General features: G+C 53.9%; 1 protein-coding gene across 11 annotated transcripts in view; it reads left to right on the top strand.

Moving 5' to 3' along the window:
- The window catches only part of OPCML (opioid binding protein/cell adhesion molecule like), a 334,851-nt gene that overhangs the window by 286,534 nt on the left and 20,480 nt on the right, over positions 1 to 27,837 (top strand). For all 11 annotated transcript variants that reach the window (XM_040534084.1, XM_040534081.1, XM_040534083.1 and 8 more), the window contains one exon: positions 26,343 to 26,575. In XM_040534084.1, the coding sequence (XP_040390018.1) occupies positions 26,343 to 26,575 (233 nt within the window). The remainder of the gene's footprint in view (positions 1 to 26,342; positions 26,576 to 27,837) is intronic.

The following is a 27,837-nucleotide window of genomic DNA, read 5'->3' on the forward strand; positions in this document are numbered from 1 at the left end:
TCATCCTCAGGGGGAAGAGAAACTCTGCTCCTGAAGCCCTTGCTGGTTGCTATTTCCATCACAGCATCTCCCTGCTGAAACACTGCTCTTTCTTTTTCTTTTTCCCCAAGGAATCTTTATTTCTCTGCATGTCTCAAGGGAACGCTTTGTATGAAACAATTTGCTTGATCCATCTCAAATAATTTCAGGCGGTGTCTCGGGTCGGGACACAGGGATGTACTTAGGCTGGTTGGAGATTTCTTTGGGGCAAAGCCCTGGCTTCTCGGGAGGCAGAGAAGGGGCTGGAGATGTCGACAGCAAGCACGGCTCTTGGGCTCCCTTCCGTCCCCTTCCTGCTCTACCCTGGAACAAACTCCTGGGCACAAAACTGTGCCTGTGTGCTCGGCTTTATCAGGGGTGGCCTTTGTGGAGATCTGCAGAGTTATTTCAGGAAAGCTATCCCGGCTCCAATGAGGTGTTTAACCCCTCGAAGAACAAAGAAAATCGTTTAAGGTGGGCTTTTGAAAGCCTTTCCGAGGATTTGGATTCTCAATTTCCATTCAAATGAACTTTGCCTCATCCCATGAATGCTAGCGAGAGTGCAGCTTCCAAATGCCTCTTTTTACAGCCTCGGCCTTTCTTTTTTAATTAAAAAAAAAAACGGAAAGAACAAAAGCACAACTGAGCAAAGCACTTGAGCACATGCTTAAAGTAATAGATTTTCCTCGGCTAAGCACACGCTTGGAGGCCCTTCAGGGCTCTGCTCCATGAAATTGGGGTCCTAAGGCTAGTGGTGGAAATCCCCCAGTATTTTCGTCCCCAGAAGCAGTTGGGTTTGGGATATCCCTCTCCCACCTCCCCATGAACATCTCCCCAACCTTCCCAGTGTTGCAGAGTCACCACCAGGCTCTTCTGTGGTGTCCTCCATGTGTGCACCAAGCACAGCATGCACAGCTCGTGCCCCAACAGCTGCAGACAGTGCCCGTGTCATGCAAGCAAACCCGCGATTTGTGTTCCCTTTCCCATTTCGAGGCTGGGGATGCGGGTGGAAACAAACTTCATTTTTTAGCCTTGTGCTTTTTGGGGGGAGGAGAGGCTTGCTGAGTTGCAACAGGGCGTGGGTCCTGTCTCATCCAGAGCAGGAATCGGGAGCTTTGTGGGTGCTGGTGTGGGCATGCACGCATCAATGCATGTGTCATGGCATACGTAGGTCAAAGGAGGAGATATTGAAAGGAGAGGGACTTCTTGCAGGCTCCTCGGGGTGGAGGTTGGTAGTGGGACAAGGGTTTGAGATGCTGGGGGGAGCCTGCACTTTGTCTTCCCGCAGCTCTATGCTTTGGTGCTAACTAAGGAGGAATCAGGAAAATCTCAGCGGCGCAGAACGTGCCCGCACTGAAGTCAGGAGACTTTGTGCATCACGTCGCTGTCTGCCAGGATTTCTTTTTTTTTTTGAGGAAGTCAGCACGAAAATGAAAACTTCTGCCTGTGTCGGAGCGCTGATGGGCGCCATGCTCTGGTTTGAATGCCATTTTAGTTCTTTCAAGAAAAATAGTTGTGTGCGGTGTCGGTGCTGGGAGCTAAAAGGGCCACATTGATGTGAAATGTTTTGATCCACCCCAAGCAGGTTCTTGTCTCAGAAACTTGCTGGGTGAACAATTTCCATTTTTATGGGTTTCTTTCCTAATTGGGATGAAAACAAACACAGAAAGCCTCGGAATCGGTTGGAAAATGAGTTTTCCACTAACGGCAAAGTTTATCTCCCTCTGCGAGGCCCGGCAAGATTTGTCAGCAGTATCTGTCAGATGTGCAGAGTCCTTAAATAAACGGTAATATGGAAATGCAAAGGGTTGCTATTAGCAAATGGAAATTGGGAGCAAGAGGTGAGGGGAAAGGAAATGAAGGTCCAAAATGCCAGCGGCCAGACTCGTTCCCTGCAGCTCCCCGATCCGAGCTGGATGCCTCTCGCGGTCCCCTCCTGCCTTTCCCGACGAGAAGCGCCGGATAATTAATTTCTTCCGGCCGCGACCCGCCTGCCTCTCTGCTGCCCACCTCCCCCGAGTGACTGCAGGCGCTTTCCTGGCCCCGCTCTCCAGCTTTCCCCCCACCAGGCGAGGATGTGGTGGCTTGGCAGGGAGCAGATGGGAAGCCCATCTTGTAGGCATCAAGCGCAGGAGGCTTGGCGCTGGGCTCTTTGGAGGTCGACAGCTCCCAAGACCCCAACGTGTTCCAGGGAGCGTCTGGGAGCGGGCTGTTTGTCCGTGGGAAGGTGGTTTCTGCTGGCGAAGGTCCTTTACCAAGTAGCCCTCAAGGTTAAAGTTAGATGCTCCTTCCAGATGGTCTCCATCTGATGCATCTCATTACGGGGCTGAGCTGCCTCGCAAGCCCGGCCTCCCAGTGCCAAGAATAACAAGGAATGGAAGCCAGCAACAGCGCTCGCTGCTGTTAGAAGGGCATAAGATGATTTAAGGGTCAAGACAAGACCATATGGCCCATCACGGTCCCATTGTAACAACCCGGAGGAGTACAAAACAACTTGCGTTAGCAGGCATCCTTCCTATCAAGGCTGCTTGCTGTAACCTTTGCAAGTTCAGTTCCCCAGCTCCTTCTTGCTCCGAAATATGCCCTGAGCTGCTGGATGATGCTCACGGGTCACACATCCCCTCGTGGGGTGCTGAGCCTGGAGGAGCAGAAGCATCCTAGGGTGCTTTCTCTTTATTAAGAGAGTGTGCTTGCTTCTTAGCAAGGTCTGCTTGGCGTGTTGGTTCCTCCCTGGTCTCTAAACAGACCTATGAGTGTTGTCAGCAGCGTGCCTGGGTGCCTGGCCCTTGTATTTGTGACTGCTCAGAGACCTGTGTTTTATCCCAGCGCATGCCCTTTGGTAGGGGTGATGGAAACACTGATTTTTGGCTCCCTGAAACTATTTGAAAGTGCACTCATGAGCGCAGCCAGTGCCACAGCTCCTTGCTCTGCGTGCTGCCATGTGGCGTAGAGGGGACGGCAGCTTCACTGCTCCCAGGGCTGATGTTTGCCCCGCTGATGTGGGGAGGTGGCGGCACTGGGGTGGCCTCGGTGCCTCCTCGCCCCAGCTCTGGTCCCTGGCCCTGCCTCGGTGGCAGCTCCCCGCCGGGCCAGCCGTCGTCCTCCGCTCGGCACTCGTCCCGCAGTCCATTTGCCCAAGGGAACACTTACAGCACTGACCTTAAAGAGCAATTTCGGGCAAGCATAGAGCAGCTCAATTGTTCATAAACCTGACATTTATGTCTCGGAGATTCTTCCTCTGCAGGATGCACTGCTCTTTATGATTTTATCAAATGAAATGCCCCTTCACCCCCAGCCAACCTCTTTCTCCTTCCCTGATGTTTTCGCAGGGCAATCATCACGAACAGAGAGCTTGAAGGCATCTGCCTCTCCTTAACGTTGTGGCACGGGGAAGGCTAGGGAAATTGTTCTGTATGCGTAGTGTGAATTGTTAGGACTAGGCTTTGGTCCTCTAATGTTGGTAATTACAGAGCACGGATTATGGCCTTGCACTTTGCATGCGTAGAGGAATGGAGTATTAAATGCAAACAGACCAAACCACCTGATGGGCCCTGAAAGTTTATTCCTGTGATTTTCTCTGCCCCACAAAAATGCTTTCCATGCTTTCAGTTCCTTCCCCCGTTCTTTATGGGGATGAAGCCATGGCCACACGGCGGGTTTGCAGAGAGCACCACGTGTGTGAGCCGACACAACATTACTGCCATCCCAAAATAGCCGCTGGCCGGCGGGTAGGAGAGCTAGCTGGGATGTGGGGGCACTTCTTCAGCTTCTGCTCGTATTTAAATCCTGCAAAGCCTGAGTAAACGCAGCAGATGCAGCCGGAGGGACCTGTGCGAGAGCAGCCTGCGGCACGATGCGCTGCGGAGGCTGCGGCATGGCCCAGACCCCGCGGGGACGGCAGTGCCCTGAAACCAGAGTGTCCTGTTGTTATCCCCCATCCCTCAGTGCCATCCCTGTCCCCCAGCTCCTTCCCACTCGGCGTGGGCTGAGCACGGACACCCACTGGGTGAGCAAACACCGCTTGCTCTGCTGACCAGGGCACCTTCCATCGCATCCATTAATAGCAGCTCCACACGGAGAGCTTGCAACCCTGCAAGTGTTAATTAGCTTTCCCCCTCCTCCCGCCCGTTATTTTTCCACCTCACTCTTTAGAAGATCTCTGAACCAGGAGATCAATGCCTCCTGCTAATCGGCTCTTCAGCAGCTTAGAGAGGCACCACAGCATACTCATTTTAATTCTCCTCTAACACCTTGGCTAATCATCCTTCCCAGCCCCAGAGCCCCAGGCAGGCGGCGCAGCGAGAGGCTGGACGGGAGAGCGCGATGTGCTGGTGCCCACCTCCTCCAGAGACCTGGTAGGGGCTGTGGTAGGGAAAATGGGGTGCAAGGGGGTGAAGCAGAGTCAGAAAGGAGCAGAAGGTCACTTGGGATGAGTAGTGTGGTACGAGCGTGCAAACATGCGAGAGATGTGTCTCCTCAAATGCTTTTCTGCTCTCTGTCTGCGTTACCTCCTGTCTTGTCCTGTCCCCCAGTGGCTGGAGACATCGACTGCGGTGTGAAACATACCTGTAATAACACAGGTAATGATCGCTCCTCTTCAGGAAAACGGGCTGTAGGGGCTTGTTGGTCTGTGCTATCGCTCCTCCTCAGGCTTTTGGGATGACTTCAGAAGGGGCTGTGGGAGTCAGGAGCTCTCCCATCACCCCCCAGCCACTCGGGTCCCGGTGCCGCATCCATCCTGCCCTCCACGGGATCGGGGCTTCTTTGGGGTCACCCAGGGATTTGTGCCAGCATCCCCCCCCCCGAAACCAGAAGCCTTGGGGCTGGGTAAACAGCATGTGGTCCCATCCAGAGTCCCCAGACGTGGGGACACATCGTGCTTTGGCTCGTGGGCTGGTGCTGGACCACCTCAACACAACAGCGTCCCTTCCACGGAGGGGACGGTGTCCCGAATTTAGCCCCCAGCCCCTTAGGAAGCCTTGCCATCCCCGACTGCTGTGATCCAGCTAAATGGCTGCGAGCCCGCGTGGAAATCAGAAGGCATGCTAATGAGCCGCGCTGCCAAAACCAGAAGGAACAAACTCTACAGGGAGTTTGTACTTTTATTTTTTTCCCCGCTACCCAAGTTCAATAGCAGCGAATTGCATATTTCTCTGAGGCTTCTCAACAAACAATTTACAGTGTAAATATATTTGTTGGCATGCAAATCACTCTGCATTATGAGTCTTGATTAATATTATAATGTGTTGATGAAAGCCTGTAAGTGGTTCTTGGAACTAAGGTTCCTGACAAAGATAGGCTGTTTGGGTGCCCAGTGTTTGTGGAACATTAGATTAGGGTGGTTTTTTCCTTTGTTTTTGGTTTCGTTGGTGTTTTTTTTTTCTTTCTTTCTTTTTTCCTGGTGTGTTATTTAATGGATTGTTCCCCCTCCTCTGTTTAAGATGCCGAATATGAAGTGGCAGTGGCACGCTTCAAACCACACAATTAATTAACGCCACCCATCTCATCCCTGCTCCTGCCCCCCATGGGCACTGCTCCCCACCCCTCACAGCCCAGCCCCTATTTTGGGTGCTTTTCCCCTCTTTTTGCATCCCCTCGCACCCATTCGCTCCTGGTGAGCGTGGAGAAGTGCCGTGGTTTTGTGTCTTCCTGCAACCTCCCCATCTCACCGGGGTGGAGGGATGATTAATTAGTCGAGGCTCGACAGAGGCTGGAGAGCTGAAAACAGAACCTGTATGAGGGAGGTGGGTGGATGTGTGCCTGCGGGGTGAGGTTTCTGTTCTGAGCGAGGACAGAGGCCGTATCCTCGCGTGGTGAGCAGCTGGACCGCGTGTAGGTGATGCTGGGGAGGGACGTGCCTCGAAGCACTGGGGATATGGGGTTATTTAGCAATTCCTGTGCTCGCTGGGAGCCAGGCTGGCATCTGAGCATCAGATTGGCATGAGGACCAAGACAAGCAGATGAGGCTTGATTTCGCATGGAGCCATCCCCCTGGGCTGTGCTCCCCTGGGACTCTCCGGTGTGGGGGAAGGTTGGTGCTCAGAGGTGACACCAGGAGCCTCTTTCTCCTCCAAGCATGTTCTTATACTCCCCAAACTTTACGGGACTGACCAGCTCTCAAGCAGCACCTTCTCTCCATCCCAGCCTTGCTTCTCTTCCCCTGCACCCACCCTTCGTGATGGCTCCTGGAAGCCCTCAAGAACCCAGCTCTCCCTCTCCCACCCATCTCCTTGCCCCAGGGCAGGTTGCTCTGGGTGCTGGCTCGCCCCTGGGAAAGGGACGCCTCTGTTCCAGCCCCTGGAAGCAGTGAGAAGCAGTGACAGGCTTGGGGAGACCATTCCCCAGCCACTAAGCTGTGTGACAGCTCCTCTCCTTGCCATTTTCCTGCTACCCTTTGCAGCCGAGCTCCCAAAGGTGTCAGGACAAACGCCACTCTTGTCGGCACGGATGCGCAGGGAGATGATGCCCAGGCAGCCGGGCAGGGAGGAGCAGGGAAAAAAAGGCAAGGGGGGGGGGGCGGGGAAAATAACCCTCTTTAGCAGGCGGCAGCAGAGTGGTTAGTGACAGCCTCAGGTTTTGACCTTTGTTAACTGCTGTTTTGCTCAGAGAGTGACAGGAGCGCTGTGAAATACGGAGTTTTTCGCTTGTACCGCTCCGGAGAGCCGTGCGCGGCGCTCTGCTGTGACGTGCGGGGTGGGGAGCGCAGGGAATGGGACATTTTGGGGGCACCTTCTCCCCCTTTTGGTGAGGTCTTGTGCTCGAGCTGGCCCTGGGGCTCACCCCCTCCATCTCTCTGTAGTCCTGAGCTGCAAGCTGGGGAAAACAGAGAGAAGGGGGGAAAGGAGTGAACAAGCAGACGCGCCTTAAAAGAACATATTGCCTTTTTTTTTTCCATCCTTTTTTCCTTTTTTTTTCCTTCCTTTTTTTTTTTTTTAAAGCAGCTGTGCCTTTTTCCAGCACTTTTAAATGGTTGCCAGGGAAACAGAGCAAGGGAGAGTGGATAGGTTAGATGGATATTGGACGAGGCTAATGCACTTGTTTCAACCAAGAATTGACAGGTGCTTAGGACACCGAAGGTCCTGATAACTCCTCATTTGCAGAGCTCCTTTGCAGAGCCTCGAGTACCTCCCTACCACCGTTAATTGTGTTTTAATCATTTGCAAATTATAATCCATCTCCATCAGGGGATCTCTAATGGTGGGTTTATGGAGCGCGTCCGCATGTTCCTTAGCCCTTACGGGACACTGGGGATGAAATATTTGGTACGGCGCGCCCCGCCGGCGCGGCTGGTGAGACTGTAGGGGAGTTTGATGCCGACGGAGGTCCCGAAGGAGAACGTGGGAATTGCAGCCGGGCATCCCAAATGCACCGTGACACCGCGCAGGACACGGGGAGGGAGTTTCGCGTGATTCTCCAACAGATGATCCCAGCGAGGAGGCTGGCGTGGGAGAGGTGGCGATGCACGAGCCGCGTAGCGCATCCCTGCCAGCCCCACACGGCTGCTGGGAGCAGCATCCCCGGGTATTTGCAGCCCTGCCTGGCTTTTTCACCTTCCTCTGAGTCCAAAAAAAAAGGGTGGATGCCTCGCGATGGATTTTGGTGCCGTCGCAGTGCTTCAAGGGCTTTTTTTCCCCGTCTGCTTTACGTTTTGTTTTTGCTTCGCGTCTGTCTTGTCTAAAATAGCAGCTCCATCTACGGAATAACCAAGGGGCCTTAAACTAGGCTGTTCAGGATGAGCGTCACATCTGGTATTTGCAAAACACAGCAAGCAATAAATAGCTACAGTGTCATAAAGCTCAGGCTCTGGAGAGCCAAGGGTGCCTGGTGAGGCTTTTATTGTATTTTTTTTTTTTTATTTTTTAGTGTTTTCCTGGGGTAGAAGGAAGGTTATTGATTTTAAAAAAAAAAAAAAAAAAAAAAAACAACAACAAAACACACAAAACCTCGTTTACATTTGCGCACGTGAAGGTGGAAAGGAGTGATGGTGAGATGTGGGGAACTGAGGCCTGGCTCTGTCCTTTGCACCCCGAGCCCCGTCCCCCAGCCCCATGCGCATTGATTTTACCCCAACAGTGATTCTTGGGTGACTTCTGTCCCTGGGTCCCATCTCGGGGGACTTTGCCCCCATCCTGCCACCTGTGGCAGCGCTGCCCCTCCAAAATGCCCAGCTGAGGTCCCTCCCGTGCGTTGACACCCAGCAATCAGCCTTTTCCTGAGCAGCTGTGAGCCATGGAGGGAATCGGTTTCCTCTCTGCCCAGAGCCACAAATAGAGCTGCTTGCTGATCCTTCTTGTCAGCGGCTTCGCGAGTCTGCAATCTATCCATCACGGCTGAGTGATGGGTACCAGGCCACAACAGAGATGTGCAGTGCTCATGTCCCTATTATGACATTGTTGGTGTCACAGCAGAGCATGAGGGACTCGGTAAATGTCACTTAAGGTATTAGAAAATGACTGTGCCTCTGCTGAGCCGTGGGTCCTGATCCAAAGTGCTTTTTCCTCTGAGCAGCCCTGAACGCGGCGTCCTGTCTTCCAATGTGGGCTCTCAGTTTTGTGTTTTTCAGTGCAAAATGGGGTTTTAAATGTGGAGACAGAGGCAGGCTGACAGCCCTGAGCCACAAAGCCCTCCAGCTATGACACAGCTGCCGGGTGAGCACAGCTTCTGCTCCATGCACAGCTTTTCTCTCCCCATCCTCTCTCCTCCCCCTGCTCTGTTTGGTTCTTCTTGAGCACCTCGGCTTTGAAGGGAGCCTGTGCTAGCAAGAAGAGGGGAGCTGGGTCCTGGTTACCTGCTCCATCAGGAGACATTTGGGCATCCAGCTCCTGGAGGCAGCTTCAGCTCCCATCCCTTTCATGTGGTTGCTTTTTCCTGCCCAAACCCATTGATCTCAGGGTGAGGATGCTCACGCTGCCCCTACAGCTGGTTAAAATAGGTTCTCCCAGGAGGATGCCTGATGCTAGCTGAGCTCTTCCAGCAGAAACTTTAATCCATGAAGGCTTTGTACCTGTATGGAAGGACTTAGGAGGAAAGGCAGCAACCTCTTTAGCAGCCCGAATTGTTCCTCTCTTTGTGCCGTTCCTCTCTCCGTGTCTCGCTGCTCCCGTGGTCTTCTCCCTGCTTGTCTCGGCAGTGCACGCCCCAACCGTGCCTCGTGGCTCCCCCGGAGCTGGCATCGTCCTGCTCGAAAGAGAGGTCAGGACTGGGAATGGGGAGGAGGAAGAGGAATGACGGATGAGGCTCTGGCTGGCCAAGCGGGACGTTCTCAGCATATTCCAAAATAATTCAACATCATCTACTCTCAGAGTTTCTTACGGGGAGAAAAAAAATAAAAGAAAAAAAGCAGAAACCCCCTTGATGGGATGGTTAGAGCTTGAAGTTTCTTTCCCCCAAGGGCAGCTGCCTGCCGTCCCCAGTTCTCTCTGTAAACCAAACCTCTGGTGTGGGGTCGGCGGCTCTGCCCCTCCTGCAGTGGAAGGCGGCCGCTTCGCCGCTTCCCTGCGGCCCCTCAGTGCACCAAGGGGACGTAATCACCACCTAGAGCAGCTTGAAGGACATCAGCACGGGAGCCGGGAGGACGATTTGTAGTGAATAATTTAGTGGATGAATTTAAAGCTTTTGTTCTCGTTGCAAATTACCTGTGAACTGTATGGGAAGGCTTTGATCGTACAAATTCATTTTACATCATCTCTATCTGCCAACATACCCACCTACCCGCTCAGCTGCTGTTTTAACTGAGCGCTCTGTCTATTTTTCCGTGCTCGTTGCTGGGTTTTGGGGACGGGCTTTGCCGTGAGGATGCTGTGAGCTTTCAGAGCCAGTGTGATAGCAGAAAGCTGCCTGCCCACAGCGGTTCATGGAGAGCCCCAGGAGCTCGGTGGGACTGATATGGTGTTTGTTCCTGCAGCCTCCTCCCTGTCCTGTAACTCTGCTTGACGGTGGTGGGCTCTTGGTTGCATCTTCACCTCGCCGACCTTTTGTCCAAACAGGCTGTACGGAAATCCTGCTCCCAATTATTCTCCGTTCGGAAGCAGACAAATTGGTGAATTCCTGCAGCGAAGAGCTGCGACGTGATGTTAAGAAGGGGAACTCGGCCCTCCAAGTGCTTCACTCTGGGTTTTAGGTGGAAGGAGCTGGTCTGCCTGGGTGGGGAGGCAGATGGGGACGAGTGCTGGTGTTGGTTGAGCAGCTTCCCAGCGGTGGTGAGACAGCTCCTGCCTTTCTCCTGGTGCCCATTTTCAGGAGGATGCCTCAAAATTGCCTTACCTGAGTGCTGGTGAAAGGTGCTGGCTGAGGCTGCATTCCCACAAGACCTGAAGGAGGCTTCAGACCCCCACGGGGCTCTGGGGAAGGCGTGGGTGGGAGCAGATCCTCCCGCTCCTCATCCTCCCGCTCCTCATCCTCCCACTCCTCCTCTGGATGCTGCAGGGTGAGTCAGGGCCACCGCGCGCAGCCTGCGATGCTCCTGGTGCAGTCAAGACCACCTTTCTCACTCCTCCCTCCTTCCTCCGTCCTCCCTTTCTGGGCTGGTTTGGCACCAGCCGCCTCCCCTCGCCGGGTGCCAGCCTCCCCGTGGTGCTGGCGCGGGAGCCTCACTCCTCGGGGCCGCTGCCAGCACGCTCGGCTTCGTTTCTCTTTGTCTAATTGACGCAGCACCGTGCTGCCAGCCCTGCCATCAGCTCCAGAGGCGTTTCCTCGCCCACTCCCAGCACTCTGGCCCCGTTCAGAGGCTGCTCCCCACATCCCTGGGCTCGCTGAGCAGATCCAAAGCTCCCAGCCCTCCCCTTGCGCTCTCCCCTCGGCTGCAGCCGCGCAGCCTCGAGTTTGGGGCTAGGGGATTCAGCAGAGTGCGTGTGAAGGAGGCTGCAGCCTGCCCGAAGAGAGCCACGTGAAATGAAGTTGTATCTGGCTCCGAGATCAAATTATCCTTCTCGGCTTTCGGGGAAAGGACTTGCCGCAGCCCCGTGCGAGAGCTCGCCGCCTCCTCCTCTCGGTTTATATCCCCGGTCCCCTGGCAGACGCTGCAAATGCTCGCTCATCAGGGCTTGCTCTCCGTGCTAATGGCCCTCTATAAATAAGCCCCAGGAACAGTGATAGAGAACAATCATAAAAGGCAGGCGCATAAATTAAAGCCGATGTTATAATAAACTAGACAAGCCCTTCATCGAGGGTTTTATGTTTCTCCTTGAGTCGGCAGCTTTGCCAGGAGAAAATGATGCCTGCGGGCGTGTGCCCATTCCTCCCTCTTCCTTCTCTGTACCTGCTTGCGTGGCTGTGTGCATTCGGGTGGCAAAAATAGCGTCACCATCCCCCCCCCCCCCCTTTTTTTTTTTGTCGTTATGGGTAGAAAAGGCTGCAGGAATTTCCCAGAACAACCTTGGAGAGGTGACAGGACTGCAGATTAACTGTCCAGGGTGGCTTTGGCCACTCTTTTCAGCTTTCGGGTAGCTATAAATGAAATTTAATGCCCCTTGATGGCTGCGATTGCTCAGAGCTCAGCCCGGCACCTACAGAGAAAGTCATCGCATTCTCCTCGGCGGGCTGCGGGTCAAACCTGTGTGGCTAGAGGGAGATGCCTGCGAGTAAAACAGAATTATCTTGGTGTGGGTGCATGTGTAGTACCTCTGAAATGGTGGTCCCTCGCCCCAACGCCTCTCACCGGCTGGGCACGTGCCTGTGGCTGGCAAGCTGCCTTTCTGTGGGCATCCAGAGTGCTTTGCTAAATAGATTGCACCCAAACTCCTGCCCTTGCTGATGGGTTCGTCGCCTGCATCACATCCTGGAGCCTGAAGCCAGCAGGGGGGAAGCATGGATCTGCCCATTCCCAAAATCCGATGTCCCCGCAGTGCAGCCATCCAGGAGGTGTTTCGGGTCTTGCTGCTGGTGCTGGTTTGTGCCTGGCCAGGAGCAGGATACATGCCGAGGGTATATGAGGGGTGCGATGGGGATGCTGCGGGCAGAATGAGGGCTGCCAGGAGTGCTTAGTAGGTCCTGCAATGTGGCACGGTGCTGTGGGGGGACTTTGTGCCCCATCCAGTCTGCTCCCAAACTCTGTTGGGACACCCTGAGCCAGGGTGCAGGCTCCAGCTCTAGACCCATCCCTGAGTCCTTACAATGAAATCCAGACAAAGTCCCGAAGGCAACAGGTTGGAGACAGGGAAGACACAGCTTTCTGGCAGCCCAGCAGGCTCTCATGGCCTGAACCTGCCACACGTTGGTTTTGTAGGGCTGCGTTTGTCTCCACATTTTCATTATTTAGGAAGAGAGGAGGAGCAGGGAGCAGGGATGTGCGCTGGGGAGATGTCACCCTGTGCCTCTTGCAGGAGGCTGTGGGGACAACAAGGAGGAGAATACCAGTGTCCGTCTCCTACTTAGAGGCTCAAAGCAATTCACAGCTCCGCTCGGGGATGAGCACACCCCCGGGCACACGCACAGCACCATGCAGCAGCGTCGGTGCAGAGCGACAGCGCTGTGCAGAGTTACATGCAGCTGTGGGCAGCTCCAAAGCATCCTCCTGGTACCCGAGCATCTCTTCCCCCTGTACGGATTTTGGGAGATGCAGCACAGCCCGTGGCAGTGCAGGGAGGCAATGGCAGGGCGAATTATGTGCAAGGAGGTGTGGTGAGGGTGGAGGGAAGAGGGGGAAGGAAGGAGACGAGCGAGACAAATGGAGAGGGAGGGATGGGGGCAGGCGGGTAGGCTCCACTTTCTGCTCCCTGCTCCCCTGCGAGCTCCAGCCCGAGCTCCCCCTCGTGTTCAGCCTCACATATTTCTTGCGACCGACCTCTCCAAGTTATTTAATGCAGGGATTTTCAATCTTTCCTGCCTTGTTTGCACTGGAGGAGCTGGAGCCCCAGTGGGCATCAGGCAGCTGCCTGCAGGCTCGCTTATCCCTGCTCCAGCCCCAGCCCAGGCATCCTGCCTTCTCCCCGGTGAAGCTGGGGTGTCAGAGGTGTCTCTGGCCGTTCTGAATATCCAGGCCAGACCCACACACTCACACAAGCTCCATTGTGAGCAAGAAATCCTTAATTCTGAGCGTTCAAGGAGGGGTTGGTGCTGCAGAAACACCCCACTGAATGTGGTGATGCTCAGGATGAGCTCCTCGGGGAGGTGGGCGCATGAGCCTGACATGTTGTGGTGCCGTGCCGTGCCATGCCGTGCCATGCCATGCTATCCCTTCCTGCCTGCACCAAGCTGCACAGAGCCAGGGCTGTTGCAGCATCGGTTCCCTCCGGGGTTGCGTGGCCGCTCCCTGCTGCCGCCGCTCGTCAGCCCCTCGCTGGTCTCGCACAGGGTCGTTTTCTGCTCCATTTCCTCCCCCAGCCTTTGGATCCCCCCCTCCCTGAGCTCTCTGCTGTCGCCTTCTTAGTCATCCCGCCCGGGATAAAATATGACTGCAACTGAGAAGCACTGAGATCGCAGCTCCCCTCGGGGACAGCTTGCCCACATCACCTGTCGGATCGAGAGCCTGCATGTCCTTGGAAAAATATGTATTTCAGGCCGCCGGGGTGCTAATTTGCAAGGCCCATTACTCAAACGAAACATTAAAATGGCCGTCCATAAACCAGAGCCTTTATTCGTGCCTCCCCCTCTGTCTGAACTCCCCTCGCCAGGTATAGGCTTCCTGTCAAGCCTAAGAGCCAAAAGCAAAGATTTATCGATAGGTACCTTGACTTCAGCTTGCATTTTAATTATGTCGCCGTCAGCCTGTGCCGAGAATAAACTCAATGGCTATTGTGTTATCCTCGCTTCATCTCTCTGGATAAATGCACTGGGAGAGACATGGTTTTATGGAGTCCCTACCAGGGACCCGCTTGCTTTCCCGTGCCGTTCCCTCCGTGTAAGCCCAAGCATCGCCTCAAGGCGCCGGGGCCGAGCGGGTTTTTTTTTGGGACGGGAGGCGGAAAGCAGTGCCCAGCGGGGCACCGGAGCTGGAATTGCTTTTTGGAGGGTTCAATTTCACACTGGGAGCAAAGCCGCGGCACGGCGATGAATCGAGAAGCCACGCTTGTCAGGGAGGAGATGCGATGAACTTGGGAGCTCGGTTGTTTATTTTCCGTATCTCTTTGCGCGAGCGTGTGGGTATGTATAAATATTATTCGCATGCGACAGACAACACTGGTGTCTTTCTTAATATGGGTGCAAAGTTTGACCTGGCACTCTCTGGTGGAAGCGATGCATATTTATTAGCGAGGCGATGGGTGGGAATTAATCCCTCGCTCGGCGTGTCAGACGCTATCTCAGCAAAACGGGGCTGTTATTAAAGCAAACAAAGGCGAAAGCAGCCCGGCCGTGACCGCCTCCCCGGCTCTGACTTTGTTACGGGCCAAAGAAGAGGTGCCCTCGGCGTGCAGCCAGCCCCGGGTCTGGCAGCCAGGTCCCGTAGGCTGGCCCTGCCTCAGTTTGCCCACTGGTAGCGATGCCGCCAGGCCTTCCCCATGGCCCAGCAGGGGAGGGTGAATGGCTCTGTTCATTAACACGCAAAAATTGCTTTTGATATTCCTAGATGGGAGTGCTACGTGTTGCTATAACATTGCTGTACCTCGTTTGACTTCTTTTTCTATTGCAAGCCCCCTCTTGATCCCGTTACCTGCAGTAACAGTTATCTGGCTATATTTTATCATCTGAATATTTCAATTAAATTACTTTAAGGGAAAAAAAAAAAAAAAAACTGCGCCAAAGTTGGAAATGATCACTGTATCACTCCAACTTTCCTCCATTCCCAGAAGGTTAATTGAAAGGCAGCCATCTTGGTGACGTTTAGACAAATGAGGATAATTATGTGTTCTCCAGCTCTTTGAGAGGTTAATTGCTTAGATGTACGAAGACTTGAAGAACAAAGAAGGAATAAATCAGAAGCAGGACTATGATCTGATAATGCAATTTGGTATATTCATGTACAACTCAAACAAATAAACCCCCCTAATTGCAGGAAGTCGTTGGGCTGCGGGGATGCCCCGCAGGGCGCCCAGGATCAGGCACCCGGAGCCGGGACGTTGGGCGAGGACACGTCCCTCGAGGGATGGAGAGGCCTCCTGGCGGTTACCTTGCTCTGTCTTCTTCTTGCATTCTGGACATCTTCATCTCTTGGTGCTATGGGGTGTGGGGTGTGCTCTGGGCTCTGGAGAGCCCTGGTGGGGGAATGGGCTGGGGGATAGGACGGGAGGGCTTGAAGGTCTTCCAGCCATCCTCAGGTGCTCACTCTTGGGGTGCTTTAAAGGAAATATCCGTGCTTTTCTGCAGGCAGCTGATCCGTGTTGACTTGAGCACCTCGACCAGATGGGATTGGGCAACGTGTCAGGCTTTTGTAGGGCTGTCCAGCATGCCCCTGCTCCATGCTTATAAGGGATGCAAAGAACACTCCCTAGGTCAGTCCGTAGCCCCCAGGTTTGACCCTGTGGGATAACCAAGCTCTTTACCAAAGCACATTTAATTGGCACTGCTGGTTTATTCGTTTGAGTCCTGTGTTAGCATCACAGTGTTCAGGAGCATTTATTTCCAGCAGATCCTCCTTATTGTTCTCTCGCTGTTTTGTGCTGACAAACCCGTAGAAAAAATATTTTCCGTTCCCGAGCGTTGAGACATTAGCACCGCTCCCGTGTACGTGTACAAATACCTCAAATATACAAATCCAGGTGTGTATCTCAAACATACAAAGACGACGGGATGTCGTCTGGCTCCTCGCTGCCTATTGCTCGGAGCTGCCAACCCCGCTCTCCAAACCGGCGATGAGCGAGTGGGTGCAAAGCGGGCAGGTCAGCGGAGGCACGGGCGCGCCAAGCCGAGAATTTCCTCTGGTGGGTTATTTTATTTTGCCTAATTGTTGGTGAAATTTCTGCAAATTGGCAATTATATTCCTGGGCTGATTGCTTACCCGGCTAATTTGCAGAGCTCTCATTTGGCAGGAGTGCTTTGTAGCGTTCGCCATGAAATATGGCCTCATCCTCCATCGGCAGAATTTCTCTCTTTTTAGACATTATTTGTTCTGCCCGCGGGGCTTTCACACGTGAAACCTTCACACGGAGGGAAGTTGTTTTTTTTCTCTATTTTCCCAGTCAATGGGTGTTCGGGCACTTGCGTTTGGGGGTGCTACTTGGCAGTAGGTCCGTCCATGTGTCTGTCCATCTGTTCGGGGTGACCTGATGTGCATGAAGCCACATCCAGGCTGCATTTTGCTGGGGCGGGCAGGGTGCAGCTCCACACTCAAGAAGTTCAGGTTCTTATCGAAACCTCCAGGCTGTGCAAAACGCCAAGCCTTCCAGCTGGGCAAGGATCAAATGCTGTCTGATTTTTCAGCCGTGAGGGTCAGGGAAATGGTGCTTTCTTTTTCAATCCGGTGGGAGCTTTGGGGTGAAACGTCTTCATCTGGAACCTCTTCCTCCCCCCGCTCTGTCTCTGGGGAAATTCGAATTGATTTCAAATGGAAAAATGCCTCCCCACACCTAACCTTTGAGGAGTCCCGAGCCTCAGTCTCCAAAGCACTGGCAAGTGGTTTTTCCGCCTATCTATCAGGCCTGTCTGAAATTGCAGTTTAATTCTCCGTATTTGCTCTTGTACTGTGTATTAAGATACAGCGAGTTTATCCAGCAGTCCAGCTGTTTTGAAGATAATTACTACAGAACTCAACCTGATGTAAAATAATCCTCCCGGGCAAGCAGCCAAGCGCCTGAGATTTATCCTCCAAAGACTGAAACCTCTCCATTACCCTTAAGAGTCGCGGAGATAGGAGCGGGTGTCTCATGACAAATATATTTTTGTGGTAATTAACGGTGGGCTGCGAGAAGGGCTGGGGTGTCTCTTGGTGGTGTCCAACCTCAGGATACTTTTTCTTTGCGTTGATGTATGCGTGGAGCCTTCCGTGGGTGCCAGCCCGTGCTTATGTTGAGGGCTCACGCCGTGCTTTGGTGGCAGCTGCTCGAAGGCAGCCCTCGCGCTGTCCTGGCCTGATTTTCCCTCTTTGCCATCCAGGGACAGCTGTCGGATCAGTTTGCTCAGGCTGCACCGCGGCTCCTTCCATCTCAGGTGTGCCCTGGCCCGCGTTTTAATCAGCTCGCCAACATCCTTTCTTCTCCTGCAACCGCGGGACACTGCCGGAGTCATCAGAGCCGTGCCCGCGTTGTCCCGGGTTGAAAGCGGCAGCGCTGGGACTGTCACCAGCCCCACCAGGACGGCTGAGTCATAGCGGTCGGAGCCCGGCATCGCCACGCGTTAATTACCCGTACTTAGCTGCATGGCTAACCGTGACAGCGAAACAGTTATTTCTGTCTCTGCTTGCCTGTGAAGGTGGTGGGAAAAAAAAATTAGAAAAGGGAGAAAAAAAAAAAAAAAGAAAGCGCTAGCAAAAAGAAAAAAGAAAACCCATCCCAAAACCCACACCGCACACATCGAAGGCTCCAGGTTCTCGGCTGTTCGGGGCTGCTAACACCGTGAGCAATAAACTCTGCTTTTCTTCTCCTCCTTTTGATTGAAGAACACTAGAAATCAGGCAGGGAGCAGGTGCTGCATTGTGTTAGATTAGCACTGATTGAATTCTTACACAGGCGCTGATTGAGGCGCGCGCGCCACCGGCGCAGGGCTCAGTAAACACCAGCGTGCCGCGAGCCTGGGGGGGCTGCAGGATCGGTCCCTTCATCGAGTCCCTCAGGGCTGCCGAGAGCCTTGGCGGGACTCTCCTGGCATCTTTTCCTCTCTGTTGGGCTACAGAGGACAAGAGTGGGATGAGAGGAGAGCTGGGTTCCCTGGTGAGACGCCACCTCCCTCCCTGCATGGTCCTGGGGTGCTCCAGCTGATGCTTTCCAGGAGAAGCAGCGATGCCCTATGGTAAATGCTGACCGAGGTTGGAAGTCTCTTTGGAGAGGATGGGAGGATGCTCAGCTCATCTCTGTCTTCCTCAAACCTCAGTGTCTGTGAGGCCATTCTCACCTTTGTCCTGGGCCTGATTTTGGGGAGAGATTGCAGTTATTTAGGTGCCCCTCTGGGCAAGAGAAGGCGCCGCGCTGGGCTGCTTGCAAAGCCCACACCACCAGGGCAGGGCAGCCCAGCTGGCGCTCCCTCCAGAAGCATTTTTCCTGGGCTGGCTGCCCAGCTCGCTGCCTTCATTTTCATCTCCATTCGGGAGATCAGGTGTGGCTGCACGCATTGACTTATTCCGATGTTAGCATTTAAGTGCCATCTGCTCTATAAACATCCCCATTGATTTGCTCTACCAAAAGGCCTCCCGCTTTATTTCTTTTGCCGCCGCCTCATATTTTCTTATGAAGATTTCTATTAAGCTAATAACGGCTGTCGGCCCCCGGGGGCTAGGGCTGACTCTGATCCTCCCCGCTGTGATGGGTGTGCGGACACAACTGGACCGAGCAGCACAGCGGGGTGAGGAGCGAGGGGAATTCGGGGCTGTGGTTAGAGACTGGTTGTTTGCAGCCCCGCTATGGTCCTGAGGGCAGAGACCATTGCTGTTATCTTCAGACCAGCGCTGCATTTCAGAGCAGACTGAAACAGTCTGGAAACACAGGAAGGGTTTTAGCATCAGGGGAGCAATCTGGGACGTACTGGGAAGGAGGTTGATGAGAGCAACCAGATGCAAGTTTCCTCTGGCTTGGGTGTCACAACATCACAGACCCGTGTGCTGGCTGGTGGCCCCAAAAGGCACGTTTGTCCCATGGGAAACACAGGCAGAGCTGGGGGCCGAACACACGGCGGGTGCATGGATAACGCCTCCTGCTGTAGCCCTGGGAAGCTGCCACGGGGCACGTTTGCTCAGGAACGATGCCTGGGAGCACAGCGCCTGCACCTCTGGGTGGTTTCCCACTGCCATGGCGGTGTATGGATATATGGTGGCACAGATGTATGGAGAAATGTATCCTATAAACACAAATTGGCAGAGATATCGCCAGAAACAGGTGGAGAAGAGAGAGACGAGTGCTTATTATTTTCATACGTGTTCCAAACAAGAAATTAACTGAGGCACAGAGCATCTCAGGGAATAGCTCGGGACCAGAAGTGGCCCCAGGAGTCAGAAATCTGTCTGGTTGTCTTGGCATCCAGTCCACTTTTTTGCTAAGGAGGGAAGATGTCCAAGCACAAACAAGTGTGCAGGAGATGGGACTTGGTAGAACTCAGGATCAACACTGGAGGTTGAGAAACGTGCGTTCTGGGTGTTCATAGGGGAGGTTTGGTGTCAGCGCTACCTCCAGGCTGCGTGCAGGGCAGGAACGTGATGGGTCCCTGCAAGAAGGGGCCCTGATCCGGAGCTCGCTGGACTTGGTACAAACATTTCTGCAGGCTGCTGGGGGGTTCTGAATCACGGATGTGTTTTCTCATCAGAAACTCACGTTTCGAAGCAGTTGTGGAATCAAACAGGAGCTGGAAGGGAGCGTGCCCAGCGCCCGGCCCCATCTCGCTGATGTTGTCGGGAGGCATTGCTGTGTCTGTCCCTGCAAGCTGAACATAAAAGAAATGAGAAGTGAAAGAAGGGCTTTAGGAATGAGAAGGAAAGCCTATCGCCTTAAAAAAGCTGACTGTGCTTGCTGGATTTGCTCGATTCGGAGCATTAATTCAGAAAATCCAGTGAAGGGCTTTGGGGAGAAGATGCAGGCACCACACTCCTCTCTGTTTGTCCCTTCCCCGTGCCAGCAGGATTAGTTTGGGAGCTGTCAGCAGCACAGCTCGGCCCACGTTGGCGTTGGCATCATTACCAGTGAGCCTGTTGGAGGCAAAAGAGTTAAAAAAAAAAAAAAAGAGTTAAAAAAATGGAGTGTGTGAATGCCAAAATCTTGGACATAATCTGCCTACAGCCCTTCAGACCTGGGGGAGGAAAGGGACTGGAAACTGGTTTGAAATGGTAGAGATGTGAGGTTTGTGCTCCAGCCACGGGGAGACAGCTTTATTTTGCTGTGTTTGAGGACTGGTTTAAATCGTCCAATTCAGGCTGGTGTAGAAAAGCAACATTTGAAAGGCATCAACGCCAAGCAGAGCTGTGTATCATTGAGCAATTAGAGCGAGCTGAGCAGCAGCGGAGCTGTTGCCTGAGGACTGGGCGCAGACCCCCCCCCTCCAATCGATGTCTGCTCGAGCTTGGCATCAACCCCAACCTCTGCAGCCCCCCAGGTATCCAAAAGGCTGCACGAAGCCCCAAGGTATGAGCGTGCCGCAGAGAATTGGTGCTGTTTTGTGCGGTTTCACCCCCTTAGGGCCTCGCGGCGAGAGTTAAGTCTTGACTTGTGATGCCTCGCAAAGACAGCTCCCGCCTTCTTCATCATCTTGTTATTATTCTAATGTCTGGGAGCTGCAGTCATGGACCAAAACACCATTAAACTCTCTGAAATGGAGTAACAAGACAGCCCCGGCCCTCGCAGCCTTATTATCTTTGCAGATGGATATTTTATATTTAGCAACCTCTAATGTATCAATTTGGGCTTTGATTTTTCACGGGGAGCAGCTTCTATATCTGGTGCTGGAGAACGGGCAGGCAAAAACGGTGCCGCGGGGGAACCGGCGGAGAGAAAACCTCCCCGGCCAGCCCTGCCGCACGGCATCCCAGCAGGGATGGAGAGGATGGTCCCGAGGGATGCTGGAGGACGGGGGGGGTCTGCTAAGGGGGGAGGATTTGTGGTGGTCCTCAGCTCGTCTGAGAGCGCCTGGGGAATCCCAGCAGCGCGGTAGCGGTGGGCCAGGCAATTAATTAAACTCGCAGAAATTGAGAGCTGGTGGTGCAGGGCTTTGCGGGGGGCGTTGGGCTGGCTGGTACGCGGAGCAGAAGGAGTAGGAAGGGAGGTTGTGGAAAAAATAGCAGAAAAAATGGAAGTTTAGGCTGGCCATGGGGATGCGGCTGGGACGTGCGCTGGTATTGCTATGGAAATTGCTGTTGCTGCGTCCTTGCCAGAAGAGGAGCTGTGCCTTGGAGATTCCTGCGTTGGGCAGGATTGTGTTGGCCCTAAAAGAGGAGTTTCGGTCTAGTTGGAAGGAGCAGGGTTTCTCCTACCAGGAAAGACAGGACCATACAACCCGAGTCTGGGACCCTGGAAGGGGTCTGCCCATCCCAAATGGGGTGGGCAGAAGGAAAACCACGGATGGCCCAGACTGGAAGAAGGGTGCCAGCAGAAGGGACTGGGAAATAAGACGAAGCGCCTCCCGCCTCTGCCTTGAGAATAAATAGCAGGATGACAGTGACGGAAGCCCAGCCGCCGCGGTCCTGCCCTCGGGGAGTTATTGTGCGAGACCCGCCGTCACACGCCGCAGATGCCATTGTACCCACGGCTAATTTGACGCTTTACATTGTTGGGAGAGGATTAGAGGAGCTGCGTGTTTTGATGGCCTGTTTCTAATTTGCATATTTAACGAAGCGGGAGCTCAGCCAGGTTCTGTTCTTTTGTGTTTACTTCTGAGGAGCTGTGTTTATTTCCGATGATTACAAATAAATCTCCTCTGCCTTTGCTCCAGCCGCCTGGAATAAAAGGCATTCAGAGCCTGTTAGCTCTGTAGCTGGAGCAGTACTGGAAGAAGAAGGAAAAATCCCAGCAGGATTCCCCTGCAAACATAACCAACAATTGCTTCTCAAAGCCAGAGGTGCCTGGGAGCTTGCTCTGCCCCTCGGACAGGTGCTTTTGGCTGGAAGCCTCCCGTGCCAAAGCACCGTGCGATCACTGCCGGGAGGCTTCGACACCCACACAGGGGCTGCGAACCTTTGAGAGCCTTCCTGACCCCTCCGTGTCTGGGTGTCACAATAATATGGGCACCCCGTGTCCCTGCACTGGGTGCCAAAGCCTCCTGCACCCCGGTGTGAAACTGGGGCAAGCTCAGCCCACGGACCCCCAGGCTGTGCTCCTGTCCCCAGGACAGGGTCCTCTGCGCTGGTGTGGCTCTGAGTCACTTCTCCCTTGCTCCCGATCTGGGTCAGATATTTTAGCTTCTGAAAACTGGGTCAGCTGGCGAGTTTGCGACTGGTTTTGGCATCTCCATTTGTCATTTTGAAGAGACACGCTGCCTACAGGAGTGAAAAATGGTTTGGGGCTGAAGGACTGTAAAAGTATTTAAAAGTATGGATTTGTTTGTTTGCATAAGGAAGCCGGAGGGTTGCAGGTCGATCCGGAGCAGAGCATCTCCCCTGAGGCTCTGCCTCTTCCCGTAGCCACGCTCTGCAGGTGCAAAAAGATTTTCTGGGCTGCTTGGGGTGCACAGCACCATTATGTGTGTCCCAAGCATCCCACCCCTCAGGAAACTAGTACCAAAAAGCCTCGTGCTGTCCCTGGTGCGTTATTTCCCTCCCCGCAGGGCAGGGGTGAGGGCAGCCCTGGCTCCACTCTGCACAGCTGCAGGCTTGGTCCTGGTGCTTGGCCAAGCCACTGCTGCAGGTAAAACCTGAGAACTGGAAAGAGAAAGGCTGGGAACGAAGACAGTGGGTGTTATTTCACGTCCCGTGCATGGGAAAAGTGCTGTCAGTGTCATTAATGGGGCTGGGCAGGCGCCTGTCGTGGGAGCAACGCGGGGGTCCCTGCTAATAGGTGTGGGAGGAGGGGGGCGGTCACACAGTGCTGCCAAACACAAAGGCCAAGCTCGCGGAGTTATTTGTATTGTTGACACTAAGTGAAATAATTCCTCAGAAAACTTCAGAATTAGCATTTGTGGATGAGGAATGGGTGCAATTAGAGGGGAAGCAGCGGAGCGCCGGTGCCCCCAGCTCCCTCCTTCATGCATCTTCCCACGCTGCCGCGTTTGGGTTCATCGCCCTTGTCTCTCGTGGGGTGCTGGCGTCGGTACGGCCTCTCCCGTCCCTCTGCGGAGCGGGGGGATGAATACGGGGCCGGGGAGATGTCACCTGCCAGAGGCCACGATTGTCAGGGGGAGCACGGGGAGGAACGGAGCTCGGGCAAAGCACAGCATCCAGGTCTCGCCCCTGCTCCTCATCAAGCTGGTCTGGTGGAGGGCGGACACAGTGGGAGGCAGCTGAAATACTGCAGGCTCTGAGAGGTCTCTGCTCGGAGGAGACGATGATCTGAGTGGGGTGGACATGGAGCAGACGGGGTGGGGTGCACTGCGTGAAGACGGGCTGCAAAGGGGAGCCGGGACGGGGCAGGTCCGGCGTGGTAAGGGTTTGGGCTGATGCTGGTGTCTCTATCCCGAGCTATTTCCCCTGCCTCTCTGATGTGTTTTTTTCCAGGTGAACCAAGGAGACAGGAAGGGGTTATTTCCCTCCTGCCTGACACATCCTTTATTTTCTTTTGTCCCTTCCGGACTCGTAACAGAGCGATTCTTCTGGAGATGGATATGGTGCCTCCAGGAGACTGTTAATGTGGGTTTGTCTTTGTTCTTAATTAGATCCCTTCAAGGGAAAACCTCCTGGCCTGCTTTATTATCCAGCTTTGTCAGAGCTTGTCTGCTTTATCTAAACACTTTGAAGAAGTCTCTTTACCTGTTTGCTTACCGGAGACATTATCATAATCCTGGTCAATTGGAAATAGGTAGCAAAGACGGCTCAGCAGACGAGAGAGTGCTGGCGGCTTAGCAGCTAATGGATATCGCTTTCGGAGCCTGGGAAAGAAGTTGGCAGGGCACTCCTCGTGTCGGGGTATTTATCGGTGTGTGCCTCTGAAGTGCTGATTTCTAGGGCCCGGGAAATCTTGGGGTGGGAAGGAGAGGTTGTGTGAGAAGGGAATGGCAGGCTCTTGGTGCCAGCTGATAGACTACGTTTTTTCTGCTGGCTCTGATGGGTCGCCAAGAGGGCATGGAGAGCTCGCTAAGGGTAGTTTTTTTTTGGATCCAACCCCATCTGCAGTTGCAGAGCAGAAAGGATCTGCTGCTAAATGAGCTACCGAGCAGCAGCGACTGAAGAGCGGGCTAGAGGAACAGGGAGAAGGGGCTTTTGTCTCATTGCTCTCAGCATGACTTTGCTCAGAGGTGTTCCCAAGCCCATCGCCGCGCTGAGCATCCCTGGCAGCGCACAAAAGGCACCCCGCGTGCTTCCTCCCATCTCTGTAGGTGCTGCTGTATCTGCAGCGTGCTCTTGTGCTCCAGCCCTTGTAGAAATGCGTGCCTCGGTAATTTCTGATGAAATCTGGATGACTTTCCCTGAGCTCTCTTTTCTTTGGAGAGCAAGCCCAGCCCGTTCCGTGGTAGCCCTGTGTGCATCGCAGGTGCCAAATGTCATACTCCAAAGCAGAGAGGCTCGGTGGGGGTGGTCCCTGCCTTCACTGAAGCATGAGGGCTTCCCTCTCCTGTTTACTATGAGGTTTTTTTAAGAGCAATCCCATTCATCATGTGTTATAGGCAAGGGAGGGGGATGCCATCCTCACTCTTCCCCATGGAGGACATCTGCCCGTGTTATGGGACTCACCGTGGACTCATGCAGGTGTGGCTTCCAGCCTGAAATGCCAGAATTTGCTGCAAAACGAGCAGCCCCTGCTGCCAGGGGGCATGTACCAGCCCCAAACACCCTCAGAAAGCGTGAGATGAAGCCGGGCAGTGGTGTTTGAACGTTCCCAGAGACGGCACGAGCGCGTCTTCCCTGTCACTTCAAACCCTAGTCCTTGTACTTCACCCCTAATGAGGGGACCCGGGAGTACCTCGGAGGGCTTTAGTCTGGATATTTATACGAGCGCAGACATGCAAGTTGTCTGTTTTACATATTACTGCCCTGATTTTTCAGTGCACGCAATGAATAATTTACAGAAACCGTGTGTAAGTATCTCTTTATTATTCATTATAATGAAGTGAGACAGCAGTAATAGTCCACTAGACTGAAATCCCCTAGGGCTGAACTTAACTAGGCTGCGCTTAGCTCTCCCCCAGTTAATTTGAGTGGAGGGAAGGCTCCGTTTCCCAAAAAGGACGGTGCCGTACGCTTGGCACGAGGCCACCTCGCCGAGCAAGAACGGGCTCGGCTCCATGCAGCTCACCCAGAACACTGGCCCCGAAATGTGAATTTCTACCATGGGGATGGCACGAGGGTGCTTGATGTCCAGGCAGGCTCCAGGAGGGCTTGCTGTGGCATGGCATGGCCTCAGGACCTTTGGGCTTTCCAGGAATCCACGTGCAATGTGGCTTGTGTGGATGTACGGCTCCCACAAGAGGAAAATGCCTTATTTGCAGGAGGATGTATGGCTTGTGCCTCCGAACCGAGCGACCAGGAGGACCCCAAAACACGCCAAGTGCCTCCCCTCTGCTCTACCCAATTAATAATCTGCGTCGAGCTGATTAATAATCTGCATGGGGCTGATGCTTGGCAGGCCCGGCATGGGAGGCATATACCACCCCGAACCTCTGCGTGAGATGGGGACGGGGACGGGGGCAGCCCCCCTGCCTGCCTCTGAATTTACAGACATGCAGAGAGGGACCTGCGGGAGCTGTTTGGCTCACTTCAGGTGCCTTTCCCTAAGATCTTGGCTGCACAAAGCTGCAGCCGCCAGCACGAGCTTGTGCCTAGGGTTGTTTTTCTGGCTTCTCTCACACCAAGAGAAAGCTCTTCGACTGCGGTCCTTGGGTGGGAAAAGCAAAGCTCCTGAGAATTGTTCAGCTCTTAATTTAGCCAAATGCACGGTGGTTTGGCTGCGGGTACTGCGGAGGCAGCGAAGGCCAGAAGTAAATAGATCGAGAAAATCTATCAAATGGAATGAAAAAGCCATGTTCTTCGGGAACATTTTAATTCCACTTTTTTTTCCCCCCCCACTCTGTTCTTTGCCAAGCGTAAGTCAGCGCCGCAGACTGGAGCTCCCCAGCCTTCACGCATCTCGTGGCGGGAGCAGGGAGGGAGGGAGCCAGGCAGGAAATAAATAATTGAAATGACTGTGTTGTGTTTTCAAGGCACTTGTAGGATTTACAGCTGCTTATCCAAATGTTCCCTTCTCTTCCTGCGTGCTGGCTCGCCGTCTCTGGCTGTTTCGCTCCTTCCTCTCTCCCCGCACGTGTGCGTGGCCCCTCTCCCCTGCCGCGGCGGTGTATATCACACCGGGATGGCTCGAGGGCTGTGCTGACAAGCCAAACTGTCAGCAAATTTTACAGCTTCATCTGAAATCCTCGGCGAGCAGGGGGTGCAGGAAGTCTTTGTGGTGCGCGGAGGTCAAACATAATGGGTTTTTCATCTGCGCCTCCCCAGAGCCATGGAAAAAAATAAAATAGAGGGAACCTGCTGGTTCTGTGAAATTTCCAGGGATGGGGGATGCACGGTGCTGGCGTGTGGGCATGGTGTGCGTGGGGCACATGGGCTCCTTGCTGGAGGTTGGGGCCAGGGAGCTGGTGGTGCAGCTCCCATCCCACACACGTCCCCCTTTTTGGAGCCGGGATGCTCTCCATGAATGCTGGACCAGTTTGGTGACCCTCCTGCTCTTCCTTCGCAGGTGTACCGTGGATGACAGGGTGACACGGGTAGCGTGGTTGAACCGCAGCACCATCCTGTACGCTGGCAATGACAAGTGGTCTATAGACAACCGCGTGGTCATCCTCTCCAACACCAAGACTCAGTACAGCATCAAGATCCACAACGTGGACGTGTACGATGAGGGCCCCTACACCTGCTCCGTGCAGACAGACAATCACCCCAAGACATCACGAGTCCACCTCATCGTGCAAGGTGAGTCGTAACGTTCGTGGTGCTGTTGTTGAGCCAAGCTGGAGGGCGTCCAGACTGGCAAAGGGCTCGGAGACCCTCTTGTGGTAGAGATTTAGGGATCAGACCAACATCCGTTGCTTTGGGTGGTGAATACTTGGGGGAGAGGGATCGGGACAAGTGTTCACTGTGCCAAGGTGAGATGGAGTTGTGCTTCTGCACCTTGCTGTGCTGTACGGTTGTGACACGGGGAGGAGAACACCTGGAAACTGAACTTGGGGTTGGCTCCCTCCTTCTCCTACTCCCATGCCCATCCCTGCTGTGTACACATGAGCTGTGGCCGCCGCTCGGTGCACGCGTGGCTCAGGGTTGCTGCAGCGGGGAGTTCTTACAAGGTGCTTCAGGAGAGCTGAAGGCAACTGCACCAGGCTGCGGGAAGGAAAGCAGATTGTGTGAGCGTGTGGAAGTCATTGCAGGGCTGCAAAGAGCTTTTGGCACAGGGCTTCGTAGGGGGGGGCGTGTTGGCATAGCAGCTGCTGCTGGGTTGAAAAGCAGCATCCCCGAGTCTCTTCCCATGGGGAGGATCTTGGTGCTGGCAGGTCAGAGGTGCCCTCAGCAGTGTGGGCTGCAGCGAGCCTTTCTGAGAGCCTTTTTTGCACTGATCCTGGTCAGCTGGTTAGTCCCCAGCCCCCCAGCATGCGTCCCTCTTCCCCAAACCCACCTGCCTGGGGACGCTCCCTATGGAAGCACACCAACCCTACCCTAGCACAAGCAGTGGGTGCACCCTTAGGACATTGGTGTAAGGGATCCAAACTGGTCGAGCCCACCATCAAAGCGACCCCATGGGGTGGTGGGGCTGACCCAGCTGTGAGCATCACCAGGACATTTCCTGGGGGGGCTCCGTTGCTGGAGGTCTCTGCTTGGCACCCCAGCTCCATCGGGTGTTGCCTCTGATCCCGGCTCCTTTGCACCAGCTATCGGCTTTTGTCCGGTCTGTAGATTAATTTTTCAGAGTTAGTGTTAGTTCAGGTTAGATAAAGATAATGAAAGTTTCCTAATCCTCTTAAAGAAGATTTATCTGGCTGAGTAGAAAGCTCTCGGAATACAATAAAGCGTGTATAAAACCAGGACCTAATCTTTCCTTTAATTTCAAACAGCTGATGGGTATTGATTTTGCAATGAGCAAATCTGAAAAATTTCTCAGCCTCAACATGTGTCTGAGAAGCCTCCAACACGGATATGTATATATTTATGTATCCTTCTCATTTGGAAGAGGCACGGTTCGA

Source organism: Cygnus olor, chromosome 22, assembly GCF_009769625.2.
Source record: "Cygnus olor isolate bCygOlo1 chromosome 22, bCygOlo1.pri.v2, whole genome shotgun sequence".
Lineage (NCBI taxonomy): Eukaryota > Metazoa > Chordata > Aves > Anseriformes > Anatidae > Cygnus > Cygnus olor.